This window comes from Sarcophilus harrisii, chromosome 3, assembly GCF_902635505.1.
Source record: "Sarcophilus harrisii chromosome 3, mSarHar1.11, whole genome shotgun sequence".
NCBI lineage: Eukaryota > Metazoa > Chordata > Mammalia > Dasyuromorphia > Dasyuridae > Sarcophilus > Sarcophilus harrisii.
In genome coordinates, this window is record NC_045428.1 from 530,645,203 (window position 1) to 530,665,341 (window position 20,139).

Here is a 20,139-nt window from a genome sequence, read left to right on the forward strand (position 1 = left end):
CTCGGTAACAGCGCCCCGCCAAGCCCCTCCCCCTTGCCGTGGGCTCCTCCCCCTTACCGTGGGCTCCTCCCCGGGCTCGGCACTCCCAAGCCCCCGCTCACCTGAGGAACTCCAGGTCATCCCATCCGTTGTGTACCAGCCCCTCCTCGTAGCGCTCCATGCCCAGGGCCCGGAGCCAGGCCCCCATGCTCCCCTCTGCCAGGCTGCCTGCCCGCCCACCCTGCGGGCACGGAGCCTGTGGGCACAGACCAAAGGCCGTCAGGGCCTGACCGCCCGCGCCCCCCGCGCCCCCCTCCCCCACTCGGACAGGGGCGGGGATGGGAAGTCCGAGGCCAGAGGCAAACCTGAGCAGGCACCTGCTCGCCCCCCGACCCCGCGCCCCCTCCCCCGCCTCGTGATTATTTTGAGGAAACAAAAAATGAAAAAAAAGGCAGGGAAGTAGAACACACTCAAATAACTATCATCCAGGGGAGTCTGAGGGTCAGGGGGGAGGGGGGCAGAGAGCCTCCCGGCCCGGGGTCTCGGGAAAGCTGAAGGAAGGAGCGCCCGGAGCCGACCCTTGAAGCGCGGACTAGGTTCGGAGGGGAGGAGAAGCGCTTCCGGGGCGGAGGCCCGTCCGGCCAAACGCTCCGAGGGGGATTCCATTTAACAGAGCGGCGGGGAATAAGCGCGGGGCAGGCCGCGGAGGGCCTTGAATGCAAGCATCTATCTTGGGGGCCCCGATGCCAGGCCCGCACGAATAGCCCGGGCAGCCACATGCCCACCCGTGAGCCCCCAGTTTAGCCCCGGAATCGGACACGCGCACAAACCTCCTCAGCCAGGTCTTCCTGGATGCTCTCGCGGATTCGCGGTGGGGGGAAGCCGAGGGCTCGGCCGTAGTCCGGGGGAAGGCCGCGGGGAGGCAGGTCCAGGGGGCCTCCCATCAGGCTCCCCCTGGCCGGTCCGGCGGCGTAATCGGCCTCGCTCAGAGTCTTGGCCATCTGCAGCACGGAGCAGGAGCGGTCATCCCCGCTCACCTCCCCAAGAAAGGCACTGGCTGGTGAGGGGCTGGGGGGCAGGGGGGGTCGGGGGTGGGCCTTGGGAGTCGGTGGCCCCCGCATTTCGGCCCCTCCCCGGCGGAGGCCCACCACAGGCAGATCCAGGCTGGCCGAGTCGGGCAGTGGCGGCGGAGGGAAGTCAGGGGGGGGCAAGGTCCCGCCCTCCTCGTCCGATGAGCTCCCCTCTCCTACTCGAGGGGGCCGGCGCCGGCCTGGCTGCAGGGGGGGCACCGTGATGGCCACCTTGTTCTTTGTGGCCGGAGGAGCGGGAGCCTTGGCGGGCGGGGCAGGGGCGGGAGGGTCCGGGGGCAGCAGCTGGTGCGGGACCCCCTCCAGGACATAGTAGGCTGGGTTATTGAAACTGTTCTTCATGGGGGGTGCTGTCGCCCCCTCGGGTTCCAGAGCCCCTTCTGGTTTTGACCTGGGAATGGAAGGGGATGGCTCAGAAGAGCGAAGGTAGATAAAAGCAACCGCGTGGTGGAGGGAGGAAAAGCGCTGACTAGGCTAAAGTTATCAGCCCCATTCTACTTCCAATCGACACTGATTCATGTGGCTTGGTTTAGTGCTCAGTGCAGTGTCTGGCACACAGTAGGTGCTTAATAGATGTTTAATGAATTGAATTGGGGAAATCCCTCCTCTTCTCTTTCCTCCTGGGTAAAGTTAAGAGCGCGCGCTGAATGGTCTCTGAAGTCTGTTCCAAATAGGGTTCTATTCTAAGACAACCCGCAGCTGTGGAGGAAGTTGCATGGGGAGAGGCCTTTAACTCCAAGTGAAACCTGAGCCAAATACACGTAGGGGGACAGTAGGAGCCAAAGGGAATGGAAATATGAGCCCTTTAATTATGGTAAGTAAGAGACTGCTGAGGAAAGCAGCCTGAAGACTTTTGTTGCCTTTCCAAGAAGGCATCTGACTCCAAAAAAGATTTCCAATGAGTTATTTCTACTCAAGTTAGGAAAAGAACTAGGATTAGATTAAGAAGTGATTTAAGAACAATTAAGAGTAGCGAGAAGTCTCAAATTGTACTTGGGAGTTTATATAAATACAGAGCTTGTACATACAGAAAAAACCAGATTTATATTGGTAAACTGTACATGCTATTTCAATTTAATTAGCACTAACAAACAATATTTACATTGAGCTATTCTGAGGTAGAATTCTATTTTTATTTTAAAGGCAAAACTGAGTCACAAATAATTTACATTTACATAGCATCTTAAGCTCCATTAAGTACCACTGTGAAGTGAACAGTAGTAAAGTACTATTTCATTTAATTGCAGCAAAAGGGTCCAAGATCCCATAGCTAGTCAACATCAGAGCTAAAGTTTGAATTTGGTTCTCCTGACTCGAACTCTGGTGTTCAGTCCATTATACAACACTGTCTCCACTGTCTCCTTAACCACAACCAGGAGAATCCTGGTTCTTTAAACCACAAAGACCCATTCATAGTCAAGGCACCAATTTCCACTTGGTAAAAAATATAGGGAAAACAAAGGCATAAGATTTAAGAAGAAACATTAGCCTTTGGAGGGTTATCTCCCACAAACCCCAAACTACAAAGAAAACTGGAGACATAAGTGAGAGGAAGAAAAGAATAGCTGAAAGACATGGATGGCACAACAAAAGTGGGATGCAACTTGAACAGAATTTAATCCAATCCTTTCATTTTACAGAGGAGGAAATTTAGAGGTTTAGTGAATAAAAGCAAAGTTAGGAGTCCAGTCACAGGACTTTGATTCCAAATCCAATAATGGAGAGACTTCTCACTTAGGATGGAGTGGGAATCCTTACCTAGGAAGGAGGATCCTTTTCTGGGAGCCAGGGAGGCAATACCTGGAAGAATCGGGGGAATCCTCACCTGGGAGCAGGGGGAGGATCCTCACGAGGTGCTGCACGAGGTGGGGCTGGAGGCCTTCCTGTTGGAGGCGGCTTCTCAGGCTCATCAAATAGCTTGGACAGGGGGCAGGAGGCCTCAGCAGGGCCGGGTTTTCGGCTCCAAGACCTGGAAGGTAGGGAGAAGATCCAGGGATAAGGGATGAGAGGAGGACCCCTCTCAATCTTTCAAGTCTCCTGCCCCATCTCTTACCTGTAGTCCTGGCTGCCTCGAGACACAGATGGTGGCTTTCCCTTTGCTCCTGCTTCGTCCTTGTCAACACTGATCCACTCTAGGGGGCAACGGAAGGAGCTCAAGAGCACGGCTCCCACTCCCCAGACCAGGACCCCAACAGAGCCTGGCTGCCACTGAGGGTCTGCTCAGATTCCTGAGTCCCCGGGTTCCTCCACCTCCCAGAACTAAGGGCTCTCTGTGGCCAGAGGCTCCCGTCCCCATGCCTGGTAGTGCCCCCACCGTAGAGCCGCTCTCGGGTGCCTAGCCGTTCAGCTGGCACCCGCACCTTCATGGAGCCTCTGATGTTCCCCGTTTCTTCACCTCGGTGGGATAGGAAAGTCAAGAACTGTTGAGTTGTGCTGCCAATCATAGACTTGAGTGCAATCACACATTCACCTAAGAGTGGGACAAAGAGTTTAGAGATTCTCTAACCCTTTCCCAACCTCTCCTACCCACCTCCCCCTCCAATCCAAGACCCGTCCTAGAAACTACATCCTCCTCTCCTCCCCCTAAGACCCAGGCAGCCCAGGAACTTTTGCCCAGAGAACTCAACCGCCCTCTCCCCCATCTTCCAGAAACTATTCTCCATTCCTTCTGTCAGAAGGTTCTCCTCATCCCTTTGTTCAACTTCCTTAGAAATCCCCTCCTCTCTGCTCCCCACATGCTACACTCTGTCCCTACCCCTCACCATAGGACTCATATCCATCCATGGACTTAACCGTCAGCAAAAGGTGCTGGTCCTGCAAGTATTCAATCTCTGACAGGATGGGCTTCAGCTGGGGGAGAGGTGGCAGGAAAGACAGATACATTATGAACTGTGCTCCTCACACACAGCCCCAAACACACAAACTGCCCTCGGCAAGTCACACGCCAATAACTACTGAACACTGTGTTTTACTTGCAGTGGGACCCACAGAGATGCTCACTTGTCCAAAAGGGAAAGAAAAGGAAACACTTATTAAGTGCCTACTAAGTGCCAGCTCTGTACAAAGAGTATTACAAATATTATCTCACTTGACCCTCACAAGAACCCTGGAAAGTAGTTGTTAATAATAGTTTTTAGAGTTTAGGAAACTGAGGCAGAAGTTGCCACATTTGAACTTGGGTCTTGCTGAATGGAAATTCAATGTACCATTTACCCAACTTCAGGCAAACCTAGGGTCCCACAGACTCCTATAATGACACTGATACACTCTCCCAAACAAACCTTCCTAGTCTCTCATTAAAACATAATCACAACCATTAAATTCCCTATCTTTGTTCTCCCCAGAAGGACCAAGCAGAACAAAGTGAATCCATGTTCCGCATCCCACCCTTCAAGTACTTAATATGTTATAAAAAGTTCTCTCCAAGTCTCAGCCTCTCCAACCCAAATATTCTCATTTCCTCCCATCAATCCTTGCATGGTAAAATATCACTATGCTGATTGCCTTATTTTGACCACTCCCCTGGTCTGCCAAGGTCCTCCCTAAAACCATGTCCCCCAGAATGACACACAATGCACCATATTGATCTGACTGGGCACATTTCAACAACAGCAAGAGCTTGTGTGAGTCTGCCTGCCTCAAATCTGTCCCCATTCCAATCCATTTTCCATTTCCAGCCATTAAAGTGAATTTCTTAAAATACAGGTCTGACCATGTTACCCCATTACTCAAAAAACTCCAAAAGCTTTCTATCACCTCTAAGATTAAATACAAAATTCTATCTTTGGCAACCAATGCCCTTCATAATTTGGTCCCCTTGTATTTTTTGTTTTCTTACACTTTAGTCCCTTCCCCACCATGTACTCTTTGATCCAGTAACAAAACAATTCATCTCTTTGCTCTAGGCATACTCTCCCTCTTGCCTGACCTCCTTTAGTCGCAACAAAAATCCTGTCTTGTTCAGGAAGCCTGTCTCAACCTCTCTTAATCTTAGTGCTTTCCCTTTCTTATTTCCAATGTCTCCTATATACAGAATGCTTGTACATATTTGTTGCTGCTTATCCCCCGCCCCCATTACACTTTGAGTTCCCTGAGGATGAGATCTTTTTGTCTCTTTTATTTTTTAACTTTTATTTTAATAGCACATTATTTTTCCAATTACATATAAAGATGGTTTTCAACATTTATTTTTGTTAAGATTTTGAGTTCCAATTTTTTTCTCCCTCATTTACAAAAAATAGCTTCCCAATGCTAGCAAGAAATTCGATACAGATTATGCATGTACAATCACTTTTAACATATTTCTATATAAATCATGTTGGGGAAGAAAAATCAAAACAAAAGGGGAAAACCATGAAAAAGAAAAAAACATAAAAAGGGTGAAAACAGTATGCTTTAATCTGAATTCAGTCCCCAAAAGTCCTCTCTGGAATAGCATTTTTCTATCCAGAGCTTATTAAAATTACCTTGGATCACTGAATAGCTGAGAAGAGCTAAGTCTATCACAATTGATCATCACACAATCTTATTATATACAATATTTTCTTGTTTCTGCTCGATTTACTCATTTTGCCTCTTTCTGTAACCTCAGCACTTAGCATAGTACCTAGCATTAGTAGGCACTTTAAATTTATTAATTGATTGGGCAACAGTAGAATAGAACTGTTACAGGATCATAGATTTAGAACTGGAAGGGAGAGATCTTGCACACCATCGAGTCCAACTCCCTCATTTTATAGATGGGAAAACTGAGGCACGGAAAGGTTAAATGATCTACATAGCTAGTAAATGTCACTTCTGTGTTCTGAGCTCTCTCCCTCTCTTAATAAAGCCTAAAATGGATTTAGCTATTTTAGCTGCCAAGTCACACTGCTGACTCATTGAGATCATAGAGTTAGTCATACTTATTTCACTCTGTAAAGTTAATTTCTTAAACCTAACTTCATGTTTTACATTTATGCCCTATGACATTTCATCTTATACAGGTACAACAGCTAGTTTGAAAATATCTAGACTTCCTAGCTCTAGAACTTTGTCAGGAATTCAAAATGAAGTCTATCAGCATATAATTTTAAAAAATAAAAATACTTTCTCCCTCTCTTTTTGAAAAATTAAGACAATATTTACCCATCTTCAATACTATGGTACCTTTATCCTCCACTATTTTTCTTATTCTCACACCCTAAACTCAGTCATACAATCCCTTCCAAACAAATATAGATTCATACACACACCTCAGGTGACCCAATAAAGTCAAAAAAATCTGAGTTCAAATATAGCTGCACACATTTACTAGCTATGTGTTTTGGGCAAATCTGCCTCAGCTTCCTTATCTGTAAAACGGGGACTAATAATAGCATACCTCCCGCTGTTGTTGTGAGGATATAATGGGAGCATATTTGTCATGTGCTTTGCAAATCTTCAAGCACCATATAAATGCTAGCTGTCGTTACATAGACTCATTTCCTTTTCCTACTTCAGGTCCCAGTCCCTCCTTCCTCCCTAGCTTCCCACCCAGGAGCCTCACCTTAGGCAGCTGACTTGAGGACCACTGAACTTTGAGGAAATTGATGTTGTCACTGCTCTGTGCATCATTCTCAAAACTCTTTTTGTATTCTGGAGAAGGGAGAAGAGTCTTTAAGTAAGTGTCCCAAAGTTTCCTGCCCAAATGCCCTCCCAGACCATGGCATTGCCCCTTCCCATCAAACTTCTTCTCCTAGTTCTCACCTTCTAGGCAAGTAGAGTAAAATTCAATGAAGAATTTGGTTCGGCTGGCAGTTTTGACTATGGCTTCCACACTCTCAAATTCGATATAAGCCTGATCTGATGGCTTGGAGAGCCCTAAACCAGAGGAAAAAAGGGGTAAGGGGAAAGGGCAGATGGGAAGAGACAAGAGCTCATCTCAGAGCTGGAACAGACCTCAGAAGGAATCTTATCCAACTGTGGCCTGAACTAAACCTGTCTCCAAAGCCTCCTGGACAAATGGTCACCTTCACTGGATGACCTCCGGTGATGAGGAGCTCACTACCTCCAGATGTACCCCAATCTCACTCTTAGCTCTGTTAGGAACTTTCTCATTAAAATGGGCCCAAATCATCCACTCAGTGTTCTTAGTTCTCCCTGGAGCCATGTAGAACAAATCTCTATTATTCTTTCTTTTCAAAAATTATCAATCCTTTTTTTTTTTGACCACTGCTTTTATTTCCCCATCCCTCCAACCCCACAGAGACCTCCTTTGTAACAAAGAAATAGTTATACACAACAAGCTGGTACCATATCTGAATGGATGTGCCTTGTTCAAACACCCTTGTGGCTCACTACCTCTCGTTCCATCATCAGTCCTTGGAAGTCATGACAGATGATCCCTCTTCTCATAGAGAAAGGCTGGATTTGAACCCAGTTAGGTCTTCCCTACTTCAGGATTCTAACCACTTGCTCTGTAATTACCTTAAATAACCATTATCCCCACTTTTGCACATAAGGAAACAGTGACTCAGAAGAAAAGTCCATGCTCCATTAAGCTATCAAATTGAGCTTTCTAAAGTGCAGGTTTGCCCATGTCATCTCCCTTTTCAATCAATTCCAGTGGCTTCTTATCAGCTCCAGGATCAAATATAAAATCTTCTGGTTTTTACATCCCATCATAGCCTGGCTCCTTCTCTTACCTTTCCAGACATCTTATACTTTAGTCCCATTCAGGAATCTGTGATCAGTGACATCGTGCTTCCCACAAGATTATTTCTGGCCCCCATGCATTTTCAATAGAATTCTCTCCTTCCATTCCATTAATGCCATCTCTGCCTCCTGGATGTCCCTGCTAAAATCCCACCTCCTATAGGTTTCCTATCCTCCTAAGCTCTAGTTCCTCCCTCTGTTGATTATTTCCTATTTATCCTGTTTAGAGCTTTTAGGTGTTTGCCTTTCCCCCCCCTTAATTAGTGGGTGAGCTCCCTGAGAATAGGTATTATCCTTAATCTTTTTGTTGTTGTTATTTCCAGTGCTTAGTGCAATGCCTGGCACATAATATGTGCTTAATTAATGTTTCTGACTGATGAAAAAGACTTGCTCAGATTCACACACCTAGGGAATCAAATCTAGAAGTTTCTCTCCAATTCTTTCATCCTTTGAATTTGAAAAAGTCATTTCTTTATAAGAAAACACAGATGGTATGAGATGAGATAGGGGGAAGAACAGACACAGAGTTTCAAACCAGAACCAGGACGAGAGCAAAAACTCCATCGAGGGAAACATCAAGAACTTAAGAGTCAGTGACAGGGGACAGTCTAAAACCTAAATTCCCACAGGGAAAGAACCTAGAACTTGAGCTCCCAGAAATATACAAACTAGGCATTAAAAGTCACAAGTAAAATCTAGACTCTGGAGGTGGGGACAAAGGAAAACCTAAAATATAGACTTTGGGGGAGAGATCAAGAACACGGGACCAAGGAAAGGAAAAGCCAAAATTATTCTATCATATAATAGATATATATCTTTAAAACTGGCCCACTGTTTTACAGACATTATTTTATTTAAGCCTCACAACAACCCTGAGGTAAATTATTTCTTAAAGGAATGAAGCTAGAGCCACTAGAACCTGGGGTCTGGTAGAGGAGAAAACTGAGAAGACAAATGCGTACTCAAATGTTAAAATTCAAAATAAAAGGCAAAACCTAGAATTTGAATCCTTCAGAAGAAAGTGTAGAAATTGTGATCAAAGAATAAGTGAAATAACTTGAAAACTGAGGTTAAAAACAGAGAGGGGCAACTGGGGGTGCAGTGGATAGAGCCTCAGCCCTCAAGTCAGGAGGACCTAAGTTCAAATCTGGTCTGAGACACTTAATGCTGCCTAGCTGTGTGATCCTGGGCAAGTCACTTAACGCCAACTGCCTCAACAAAAAAAAAAGTAGAGAACCTTAGAATTTAAATCCCTAGCAGGAGAGTCTAGAACCCAAAGGTAACAACAGTTTCTGAGAGATGAAGACATATCCCCAAACATCCACCTCCCAAATGCTCAACTGTATCTCAAGAAGAGAAACTATAACCTGTAGCAGATTGCTTGCTGTTTTGGGGAGAGAAGAGGGGAGAAATGAGGGAAAAATTTGAAATATAAGGTTTTGCAAAGGTGAATGATGAAAACTACTCTTTGCATGTATTTGGAAAAATAAAACACTAATTTTAAAAAAGAGAGGAAATAGAATCTAGATCCTAAGAAAGACAATGGAGTGCAAAAGATGCCATCAGGGAAGAGGGCAGGGATTCCCATGACACAGAGTCATTCACTCTCTCACCTTTCTTGGAGACAAACTGGGAAGTAACTCCAACTTCAAAGGCTCCAAACACTGGGGAATGGTCACTAGTGACAATGTCATCTGTGCAACCTGTGGTGATCAGCCAGCAGTGAGAGGAGAGGGGACAAAACCCTTACCTCCCATCTCCTCCTCCCCCTCCAAGGCTAGACTGCACTGCTTCCCACCAGTCCCCTCCACTGTGCAGCTCTTACCATAGGAATTGCAGTTGATGTGGGTCTCGGGGTAAGATTTCCAGAGGATGCGGTCACACCAAGAGGGTACATTGGTCCGGACCTGCAGAGGGAATGAGGATTAGAAGGGGAAAATTCCCCTGGGGAAGGGGCTGAGCATCAGGAGCTGACCCAAGGGAGGAACGGAGGCTCAGGCCTCCCATCTGACTGCTGTCATTTCACAATTAATCGTGCAGAGAGCTGGCTGCTCCGTCCTGGTATATAGGGAAACATGACAGAAGGTTGTATGAAACTAGGGTAGTCAGTCAGTCAGTTCAGTCATCAAACATTTATTAAGCTCCTAATTACCAAGGACCATGTCCTCCATCCTATACGCAAAACTGCCTCTAATTAAATATAAAGTAATAGAAAATGTAGAAAAATAGAACTCAGAATGTTGGGATGGCACGTCAGCGAAGGGATGGAGCCTCAAAGACTGCCCAGTCTCATAACTATAGGCTGTTCGAGCTGACAAGGGGTTAAGAGGTCATATGGTCCAAACCCCTCATTTTAGAGATAAGAGGAAAGAACTTGCCCACGATCCTACAGTGAGTCACTGAGCTGGAACATAAACCCTCCTAGAGTTCTCGTTGCCAACTCAACGCCAGCTAGGCGAGCAAGGGGAAGCATACTTGGTGGGTCACCCTGGGAAGCAAAGTGGCCAATTGCACATGGAGGAAAGCCCAGAACCCTGGCTGGAGAATGGGGTGGGGTTGGTTTGTTTTTTTTTAGCCACCTAAGCTTGGACTGAACAGTGTGATCCAACCAAAAAAGGTCTTTCACAAGATTCCCTGGCCCTAGGCTCAGTATTTCCATAATTCCCTCTAAATTATATATTCTGGATAATTTCACTCTTTCCCTCATTACTAGTCAACTCTTGCTAAAACTCGCCCTTACTTGGAGTGACTAAGGGCAGCGGTAAATGGTTTTGCCACAGGGAAGGAGCTGAAACTGCTAAGAGTGAACAGACGGGCCTGAACCCCAACAGCCTAGGGAAAAGAGGGTTCACTATGGGTGAGAAGAGGTTAAATCTCCTTGCTGACATTCTGAAGCTCTCTGGCCATCAATAGGTGAAAATTCCAAGGACAGTGAAGGTGGCAACTAGTTCTATCAAAACTCATCCCCTGGGAAGGTTCTTATAACATTAACAATTCCTCATATATGTATAGTGAATTATGTATTCAATGAATTATGGGGCTGGCAAAGAAGGAGGTGTTTGGCTCATTTGACGGGGAAAACTCAGGTCCAGAAAAATTAAATAGCCTTTTTCTAAGCAGGCTTTACATCCCCTATCAATGAGGTCCTAAAGGCTCTTTAAGTACCAAGTCTAGGATAGATTACGGACCAGCCTCAGGGAAATGTCTAAGGCTGTTATCGGCTCTGAGGATCTTGGGAGAACCAATTCAAAATACTCGTGCTTCAAGATGCCAAGTCTCCAAGTTGCAAAATCCTAGGATTCTAAATTCTATGACTCTAAATTATTCTATTATTCTATTATTCTATGGCTTCTTCAAGATCACAGAGCCAAATCAGCCATTGCCTCACCCGCCACCCTCCAGTTCCTCCCTACTTACCCCAGTTGGTTTCTGTTTGTGCCAGGCATAAGTGTCCCGGGAGCCACGCTCATAGCGGTAGGTGGGGGGGAAAGAGATCTCTTCCTCACCTGGCATGGAGGACAGAGGGTCAGGGACCCTAAAACAAGTTCTCAGGGAACTGGAGCCCAAAAGATCCCCCCCCACCAAAAACAAAACAAAAACAGAAAAACCCTGTCTCAGATCTCCTAACTCCAAGGTCTTTGTGCCTTGACTACCCCTCTTTAATTCAGCAAGAGAGCTATATCATTTTTCATTAGCTCTCTCCTCTGCCCCAGTCTACCTGTGTGCATGTGTGCACTGCCATATCCCCGTTCCCCCCCCCCCCCCATCCCCACAAACACACACTCACTGAATCTCAGGAAAACCTTGTGCTTCTCACGCTCCAGGTTGAGCTGGTCCACCCGAAGAAGGGGTTCAAACTCCTTTCGGCTGATGTAATTGAGAATTTCCTGGGGTGAAAGGGAGAAGGGGCTGAGGGTTAGGTGAGAATTTCTCCTCCATCTATTTTCCCTCTCCCAAGAAGTAACCTCATTTGAATATACTTCAGGCCTTCACATTTTTATCCAGTTACTCCAACCTCACATCCATTTTCCCCTCCCAAGTCCTAAGGTTCTGTTCCAACAAACTCTGATCTAAGGGTCAACAAGCATTTATAAAATGTTTACTATGGGCCAGTCACTGTGCTAAGTCCTGATGACACAAAGAAAGGCAAAAACCTCCCTGTTGGGGATTCTGATGGGGAGGCAATACACAAATAACTACATACAAGATATATAAGGTGTAAATGGAAGGTGATCTCAGAGGGAAGGCACTAGCAACAAAGAGGACTGGGAAAGAACTGCAGAAGGGCGGATTTAAGCCAAGCTTTGAAGGAAGCCAGGAGGATAAGGTGAGATACCTCTCAGCTCAGATATTCAGTCTTAAGGTCCCCTTCCAGCTTTAGTGTTCTATATTCTGACTTCTAAAATCTCTCCTGGCTCTAACATTCTCTGTTATAAGGTTCCTTCCACCTTTGCCATTTTATGTTCCAAAGTCTTCCCCAGTTCTGCCATTCTATGTCACAGCTATGACATTCTATAATCTATAAACTAAGTCCTCTTCAGTTCTGTCTAGCAATCTATTCCCCATCTCCCTTCAAGATCTGTAATGATATCTCTAGATATCTTCTCTTATTTGGTCATTCAAATTTACGTATTCCACATATGGAGTGCACATAATTAAATGGATCATCCCTCCCTCCTCTATCCACCTCCCCCCAAACCTGAATATCCATGTCCAGCCGATAGTTGAGGTCTCCAAACCAGAAGAGATGGGTGAAACGCAAAGACATGTCAAATGCACTGAGCTGTCGGTCACCCAGGGACAGCAGCCGAAGGATGTCCAGGTAATTCTGATTCCTCCTACAGAGGGAGGGAATGGAAGAAAGTCATCCAGAGAGGTCAGAAAATTTCTAGGACAGGAACCAGCTGAGAGTTCACTCAAAGACAGACCACAAGCAAACAAGGGAAATCCCTTCGCTACTTTCCCATCGCTACTTCCTTACCTGGCAGTCTTCTCATTGCCAGAGGTGAGGTGACAATTGACAAAGCCAAATGAGGTGCCATTGAACATAAAAGAGACGCCAACTGCCCCCTTGTTACCTGGGGGGAAAAGATTGAGGATCCAGGATAAGACATGGCAGAGTCATATTACAAAATGAAAACCACATGAGGTTACAAGAGTTGTTCCTCTCCCAAGTCCACTTTGCAATTCCTAAACCCACTCCCCTACCCTTTCCCACTCAAAAAGGACATGAGATGAATATGCTGATTGAAATAACAGACCAAAAAAAAATGAAATTTTTGAGCTTGGAGATAACTTTTGCTTTTTTTTGTTTTTTTCTATTTTTAATAGTATTTTATTTTTCCAAATACAAGTAAAGACAGTTTCCAACATTCATTTTCATAAAACTTTTGAGTTCCAAATTTTTCTCACTCACTGCCTTACCATTCCCCCATGTGGAAAAAAAAAAAAATACTATGCTTCAATCCACATTTAGTCTCCATAGTTCTCTCTCTGGATGTGATTGGTATTTTCCACCCTAAGTCTATTGGAATCGCCTTGAATCACTGCATTGTTGAGAAGAGCCAAGTTCATCACAGTTGGCAATCACTGTTTCTAACCCACTCCTTTTATAGAAGAGGATCAAATTAGAGATCCCTAAACTCAGCAGCCAGATGAATGACTATGTATATCTTTACTAGTAGGAGGCTAAAAAAGTGTTCTTGTGGACACACTGGTTCAACACTTCTCCCTGTGTGTCGATTGACCAGGATATACTCACAGATACATTGGTTAGAACCCTATTTCCCTATAACCAGTGATTGCCAGCATTTTTATCCAACTAGAGAAGTCTAGACCTGTCATCAAAACAAGGAGAAACTCCTATGGAACAAAGGCAATGGTTAAAAACTAGCAGCATGGTGTAGAAAAAAAAAAGGAAAAAAACCCACTAGATTTTAATCCAGAGAATCCAAGTTCAAATTCTGGCTCTGCTAGGTCAAATCATTCAACATCACTAGACCTCAGTTTCCACCTCCAAAATGAAGGGAGGGGAGTTTGTTTGCCCTTAGGTTAAGAATCATTAAGGTTAAGAAGATTCTTAACCTAAGAATATGAACATGAATATGGAAAAAATTGCATATTTATTTTCACTAATCTCTAACTAAAATGTAGCTTTTCCTTCAGTTATGAATTTAAAAGAAAATCACTCTAAGCACGGGTTCATAGGCTTTGTCAGGCTGAAAAAAAGGACAAAAAAAAGTTAAAAGACTCTGAAACAAATAATTTAAGGTCCTTCCAACTCTAATCCTATGGTACTCTGACCTGGGAAATGCTAAGGAAACCTTAATAGACTGTCCTCTCTCCATCCCTTTGTTATACAGAATAAGAACCCTGAAGGGGGCAATGAACCAGCAGAAGTGACACAGCAAATCCTGCTTGTGCCAGTGAAGACAATCTAGATGCAAGGCTAGCCAATCCAGGGTTCTATCTGCTATTCTTGCCACGCAGCAGAGGAAGAATGATCCAGGCTCCCTCCTCACTCCTGCTGGTCCATTCTAGTAAACTCAGAAATGCAGAAGGGCCCAGGTAGACCAAGGATGAGATAGTTAATCTTTTTCTCAACCATTAGCTTTTTTTAAATAATATTTTTTCCCCAATACATGCAAAAATAGTTTTCAACATTCATCCTTGTAAAATCTTCCAAAAAAATTCGAAATTTTTCTCCCTCCCTCCTTATCACCTCCTCTAAACAAGTAATCCAGTATAAGTTAAACATGTGCAATTCTTTTAAACATATTTCCACATTTATCATATCGCACAAGAAAAATCAGATCAAAAGGGAAAGAAAATAAGAAAATAAAAGCAAGCCAACAACAACAAAGGTGAAAATGCTATGTTGTGACCCACACTTATTCCCCACAGTTCTCTCTCTGGGTGCAGATGGCTCTCTCCATCACAAGTCTATTGGAATTGGCCTGAATCACCTTGTTGTTGAAAAGAGCCATCACAGATCAATCACTAGTTTCTAAAATTCAAGTCAAGTTCTGGTCCCCTTCCCCTCCCCAGATAACTTTTCATTCCTGGGCAATCCTGAGACAAGACGAGGAGGAGACAAAAAGCAGGATGCAGGGTCTTCCTGGGGAGGCCAGAGGGAGGAAGACCAGGGTGGTTTGGGATGGATGAGGTTAGAGATCCAAAGGCACAGCCTGGCTGAGGGGGCCATGTCCACAGAGGCCTGTGCTTTGGAGTTCCAACTGCCTCCTCCAATTCCCAGTAAGGAAGTCAAGCTCACTCAGCAAACAAGGAGCCGAGCCAGACTCCAGCCCGCTCCTGACTCGGGATCAGGGCTTTGCCCCCCATCTCAGCCTCGTGTCTTACCCAGAGTGTTGGCAATGCCCGTCTTCACACTGGACGTGCTGACGTGGCTAATGCGGTTCTCATGCTCTGGCTTCACAAGCACGGCCACCTTGATGTTCCACAAAGACTGCATGGCGATCTGGACACGGGGAGGGGGCAAGAGTTACTAAGCAGCCCTGAGCTGGGGCTACCTCCTTTCCGAGTTTGGAAGAGCCCGGGGACCGAGGACCACAAACTGAGGGCTGAGGTAGCCTCAGCCTCCTTTACTGTGGAGACTGAGGGTGGAGGATAAAAAATGAGGGCAGCGTTTCTCTGTGGCCTTATCCCAGCCCTTGTGCACATTTTTACTTTAAAAGAGAGAAAGCCGGGGAAGTGGCTAGGGACATCACTGCTTCACCAAGTCCAATTCTCCCCCTGCTTCCACTGTGCTAGTTTTTCCCCAAATGTTCTTCTCCAGTCACCCCTAAGCTCCTCCCCTTTCTTAGCTTCCCCACCCCACAATACAAAACTATATCAGGGTCATTCTCCTCTTGGCTTACATTCTTTTTCCTGCCCATCTAGGTGAAATCCCCCCATCTTTGAAGACTCAATTTGAGTCCCATATCTTTCTAGGAAACCTTCCCTGGCCTGACGTCCAACTTTCTACCATACAACACAACACTTGAGAGTCAAAGGCAGAACTGGGAAGGACCTTAGAAAATAGGACATCGAATGTCAAAAGCTGAAAGGGAATGTGGAACACAAAACATCAGAACCAGAAGGTATCCTAGAACACAGACTGTCAAAAGCTGAAAGGGATTTTGGAACACAAAACATCAGAACTAGAAGGTATCCTCGAACACAGACTGACAAAAGCTGAAGGGGATTTTGGAACATGAAACATCAGAACTAGAAGGTATCCTAGAATACAGACTGACAAAAGCTGAAGGGGATTTTGGAACATGAAACATCAGAACTAGAAGGTATCCTAGAATACAGACTGACAGAAGCTGAAGGGGATTTTGGAACATGAAATATCAGAACTAGAAGGTATCCTCGAACACAGACTGACAAAAGCTGAAAGGGATTTTGGAACATGAAACATCAGAACTAGAAGGTATCCTAGAATACAGACTGACAAAAGCTGAAAGGGACTTTGAAACAAAATATCAGAAACAGAATGAAGTGTTAAAACATAGAATGTTAGAGTTGGTAAGAGCCTTAGGGCACAAAATATCAGATGTGGGATGGGGTTGGAGGAGCTTTAGAAGAGATTCTCAGAATTGGAGGTAACCTTGGAGAAAAGAACATACAAAATAGGGGCCTTAAAGATCTATTAAGTCCAAGTCCTCTTGATAGAGGAAATGAAGTGCAGGGAAAGGAGAGCTTTGCTCATGATTACAGACAGAGCCAGAACTGGCCCCCGGGTTTCCTGGCTCCCAGCCCAGGACACTTCTTGTAACCCTGTTACTATGAGTCTGAACTTACATCACTATTCCTCACAGGCTGGGCTTTGGTTTCTTCTGCCTGTGTTTGGCACAAAGAGTCAGAGTCTGGAGCTGGGAAATTGGCCTGCTCTTCTCCACTGATCCAAACATCCCAGATGATGGACTCTGCTCACCAAGCTAGGGATACATGGTGAAGTGGGAATCCCAAAACCCTGCTATGAGACCCAGCCCTTTCCTGGCCTGAGAGAGCTTAGGAAATCCTTTTTCTTTTCAGAGATTAACTTGTTCTTCAGGCAAAGCCAGAAGAGTTAGACTTGATAATCTCTTAGCTCTGACATTCCGAGTGGTCTTTCTACCTGTAGCTCTCTTTGAGCTACATTTCACAATGATAATAATAACTACTACTGACATAGTGTTTAAGGTTTGCAAGGCACCTTAAATCTTCCAGTCCTCACAACCCTGGTAGGTAGGTAGGTCCTATTATTTATCCCCATTTTACAAGTAAAGAAACTGAGATGAAAAGAAACTACTTGCTCAGCTATTAAGTAAAAACCACAGCTGCCTCCAATAAGTTTTCCTGGAACTTCTGTAAGTTTGCTGAGATTCACTTAGCACATACTGTCTCCATTTTAGCTGAAGAAAGGGGATTGGCAGACATAAGGGATTCTGAGACAACTATATGACATAGTGGATAAAGCACTGGCTCTGAAGTCAAGAAAACTAAAGTTCAATCCATTCCTCAGATAAAAGTCACTATGTAACCCTGAGCAAGCCAATTAACCTGAGCTCAGTTTCTTCATCTATAAAGATAATATATAAAAGCACCTACTTTTGGGTTATTTTGAGGATCGACTGATAGTTGTAAAATGCGTGTCACAGTGACTGGCACATAATAAGTGTTCAATAAATGCCCATAGAAAGTTAGGGGAAGGAAGGGGCTGCCCATTGAATTTGAGGGGTAAAAACTTGGGACTGAGTTGGACTAATTCTAATTAAAAGGGCTGGTCTTTGAAAACATTCCTCAGTCTGTAAGACATAGAAGACCAGAGTATCCAGAAATAAGAGCTGATACAGGGGGGTAAAGATAAAAATTCAGAGTATGACCATAAACAAACACTCCTTTCTCTATACATTAGTTTCTACTATAAAATGAAAGAGTTAAGAGGATCTCTTTTCCACCTGTAAATCCTAAGAGAAAAGACCACTGGATCTGGTAATCAGGATATCACTGAAAACCTTGGAGACAGTGAGGCAGTATGAATAAAAGTTGGACCACCATTGATTACTGCGTGCAGTCAAGGGCTGAAGGCAGTGTTTGGAGTCCTGGGGATGAGTGAGAGAGGACTATGATATCTCTAAAGAATGGTAAGTAAGATCAATGACTGGGCAGATTGGTGAATGCTTTCAAACTAAAGGAAAGAAGCCAGCAGAGACTCCAGAAAGAGAAGGAATGATCAAAGCAGTTAGTTCCAAAGGGAAAAGGAAGGAACCAAGTCAAGACCATGAGTGTTGAGGTTAGCCTTGAGCAAGGAAAGGGGGTGACTGACTCCTATGAGAATGGAAGGAGAAAGGCCTAACTCAATTACAATGGAGAACAGGGATGATGAGAAAAGTATCCTCCCAACAATCATGTGGAGGTAGAAAGTATACTTAATACCCTTATTTTAAGGATAATGCGTAGGTTTAATAATTTCTCCAAGGAAACATAGTAAGGTCCTGTCTCAGGACTCAAACCAGTGCTTTTTAAAATTTTCATCTGTTCCTTGTTATTTTTCATTAGAACAGAGAATCTCGTTCAGTGTACTACTGAACCTCTCGTCCAGTCAGCATCCCCGTCAGGAAATCGTTCAACTTTTCCTGGATACCTCAAGCTCATTTTCTAACAAGGCAGCACCACTGAATTGTGGACAGCTCTTCGACCAAAAGTTCTTTTTACTGAACTGAAATATGCCTCTTGTTAACTGCTATTCCACTTGCACTGCTATTCCATATGCACCACATATACCAGTCCTATCCTATTCTCTGAGAAGCATAGGGAGGTGTGTATGTGTGTGTCTTGTGGGAGGAGGGAATAGAACAAATCCTGGATTTGAATCAAGTCTGATGCTTCCTAGCTATGCTACTGTAAGCAAATTACTTCAGTGGAGACAACACAAGCAGTCCAACAGGGCTACTGTGAAGGCTGATTAAAAAAGATATTTACAAGTATATTTACAATATAAAGATAGGAAGAAAGGAAAGAGAGAACTTATTGTCAAGTACGTTATAAATATTATTATGCCAAGTACCTTACAAATATTATCTCCTTTGATCCTCATAATAATTCTGGGAGGTAAATGGTATCAATATCCCAATTTTACAGTTGAGGAAACTGAGACAAACAGCAGTTAAGGGATATACCCAGGGTCATTTCAGGCAGGATTTTCACCCAAGTATTCCTGACTCCAGGCCCAACTTAAATGCCTATTTGTATTAGTTCTGATCAATGGATTTAGAGACGGAAGCCCTGGGCTTAAGTCCTAACTGCCACTAACTACTTATGTGACTTTACTCAAATTGCGTCTCCTGATTTCTCTTTATTTGTAAAATGAAAGGCTAGAACTGGTTCCCTAGAATCCTTGAAGCTCTAAAACTTATGATTAAGCTGAAAAAATATAATCCGTCTTCCTCAAGATAGCCTGCTTCCTCCCCAACTCCCATTCTTTTCTCTGGATTAAACAATTCCTGTTTTTCAATTGATCGTTCTGCACAGTCCCTAGACTTCTCCCCATCCTGGTTGCTCTGCTCTGGATGAGCCAAAATCCACCCTAAATGTGGCTGCAGAACAGAAGATCAGAGGTGGAAGCTGAGGACATCAGCATAATCCCCTCCCCTGCTCTGGGCACCAGTGTCCAGTTATCAGAATCTATGCATTTAGCAGAATCATTGTCAAAAATCACAAACTCTCTCAGAAGCTCCAAGGCCAGGCCAAGCTCAGCCTTCTGTGCCTGTGCCAGAGAGGGGAGACCCGACTCTGCCCCCCACCTCTCATTCTTCAGGAAAGATCTAGGAGCTTCAGGCTGCAGCAAGCAGCCACTCCAGCTGTCTGAGCACAGGAGCAGGGCTTCTCGGTTCTGGAGTTCCCTCTCTGTGCTCCAGACCTTAAGCACCAGCTCAATGAAAGGAGCCTTTGAGCCCAAAGGGAAAAAAAGAACCAGAATGAGAGTCCTTGGGGAGTTAAACATAACAGGAAAGACCGCATTCTCCCACAGTGGCGACCTTGCCACGAAGCCCTCTTGCCTCCTTACCGGACGGTAGTCGAGGTCAGTGAGATCCTTAAGGCCTCCCCGGAGGAGGTCCAGCCACTCCCGGTCACCAACTGAGTTCTCCTGAGTCCCAAACACATAGATGTCATGGGGGATGGTCACCGTGACTTCATCCAGGGTCTTCCCCAGGCCCTTCGAGGTGAACCACGAGGTTATGTTTTTTGGGGGTGGCACGCTGCCTAGGGGAGGGCAGGGGACAGGGCATCAGGAGGGTGACCAGACCCCGCTTCTTTAGCCATGAACCTCTCAAATAACAGCAGCAATGCAGAAGGAGGGCAACTCCAACCCCAGGCTTACAAACCACTTTTCTTAGTAAAATCGTAATGC

The 20,139-nt window shown here is 45.0% G+C and overlaps 1 protein-coding gene and 1 long non-coding RNA gene across 3 annotated transcripts in view; one reads left to right on the forward strand and one right to left on the reverse strand.

The window, feature by feature from the left end:
* Nucleotides 1-20,139, reverse strand: part of INPPL1 (inositol polyphosphate phosphatase like 1) — a 35,274-nt gene that overhangs the window by 975 nt on the left and 14,160 nt on the right. For both annotated transcript variants that reach the window (XM_031962007.1, XM_031962006.1), the window contains exons 13-28: nucleotides 19,795-19,991; nucleotides 15,102-15,219; nucleotides 12,724-12,820; nucleotides 12,442-12,580; nucleotides 11,530-11,629; nucleotides 11,160-11,248; nucleotides 9,568-9,649; nucleotides 9,356-9,445; nucleotides 6,795-6,908; nucleotides 6,595-6,683; nucleotides 3,830-3,917; nucleotides 3,382-3,537; nucleotides 3,121-3,199; nucleotides 2,893-3,036; nucleotides 810-1,458; nucleotides 102-235 (exon numbers count right to left, since the gene is read on the reverse strand). In XM_031962007.1, coding sequence (XP_031817867.1) covers nucleotides 102-235; nucleotides 810-1,458; nucleotides 2,893-3,036; nucleotides 3,121-3,199; nucleotides 3,382-3,537; nucleotides 3,830-3,917; nucleotides 6,595-6,683; nucleotides 6,795-6,908; nucleotides 9,356-9,445; nucleotides 9,568-9,649; nucleotides 11,160-11,248; nucleotides 11,530-11,629; nucleotides 12,442-12,580; nucleotides 12,724-12,820; nucleotides 15,102-15,219; nucleotides 19,795-19,991 — 2,365 coding nt within the window. The remainder of the gene's footprint in view (nucleotides 1-101; nucleotides 236-809; nucleotides 1,459-2,892; nucleotides 3,037-3,120; nucleotides 3,200-3,381; nucleotides 3,538-3,829; nucleotides 3,918-6,594; nucleotides 6,684-6,794; nucleotides 6,909-9,355; nucleotides 9,446-9,567; nucleotides 9,650-11,159; nucleotides 11,249-11,529; nucleotides 11,630-12,441; nucleotides 12,581-12,723; nucleotides 12,821-15,101; nucleotides 15,220-19,794; nucleotides 19,992-20,139) is intronic.
* LOC116422767 lies at nucleotides 15,652-18,747 on the forward strand. The gene is made up of 3 exons (XR_004233293.1): nucleotides 15,652-16,176; nucleotides 17,644-17,872; nucleotides 18,288-18,747. It is a non-coding gene; the product is annotated as an uncharacterized LOC116422767 (long non-coding RNA).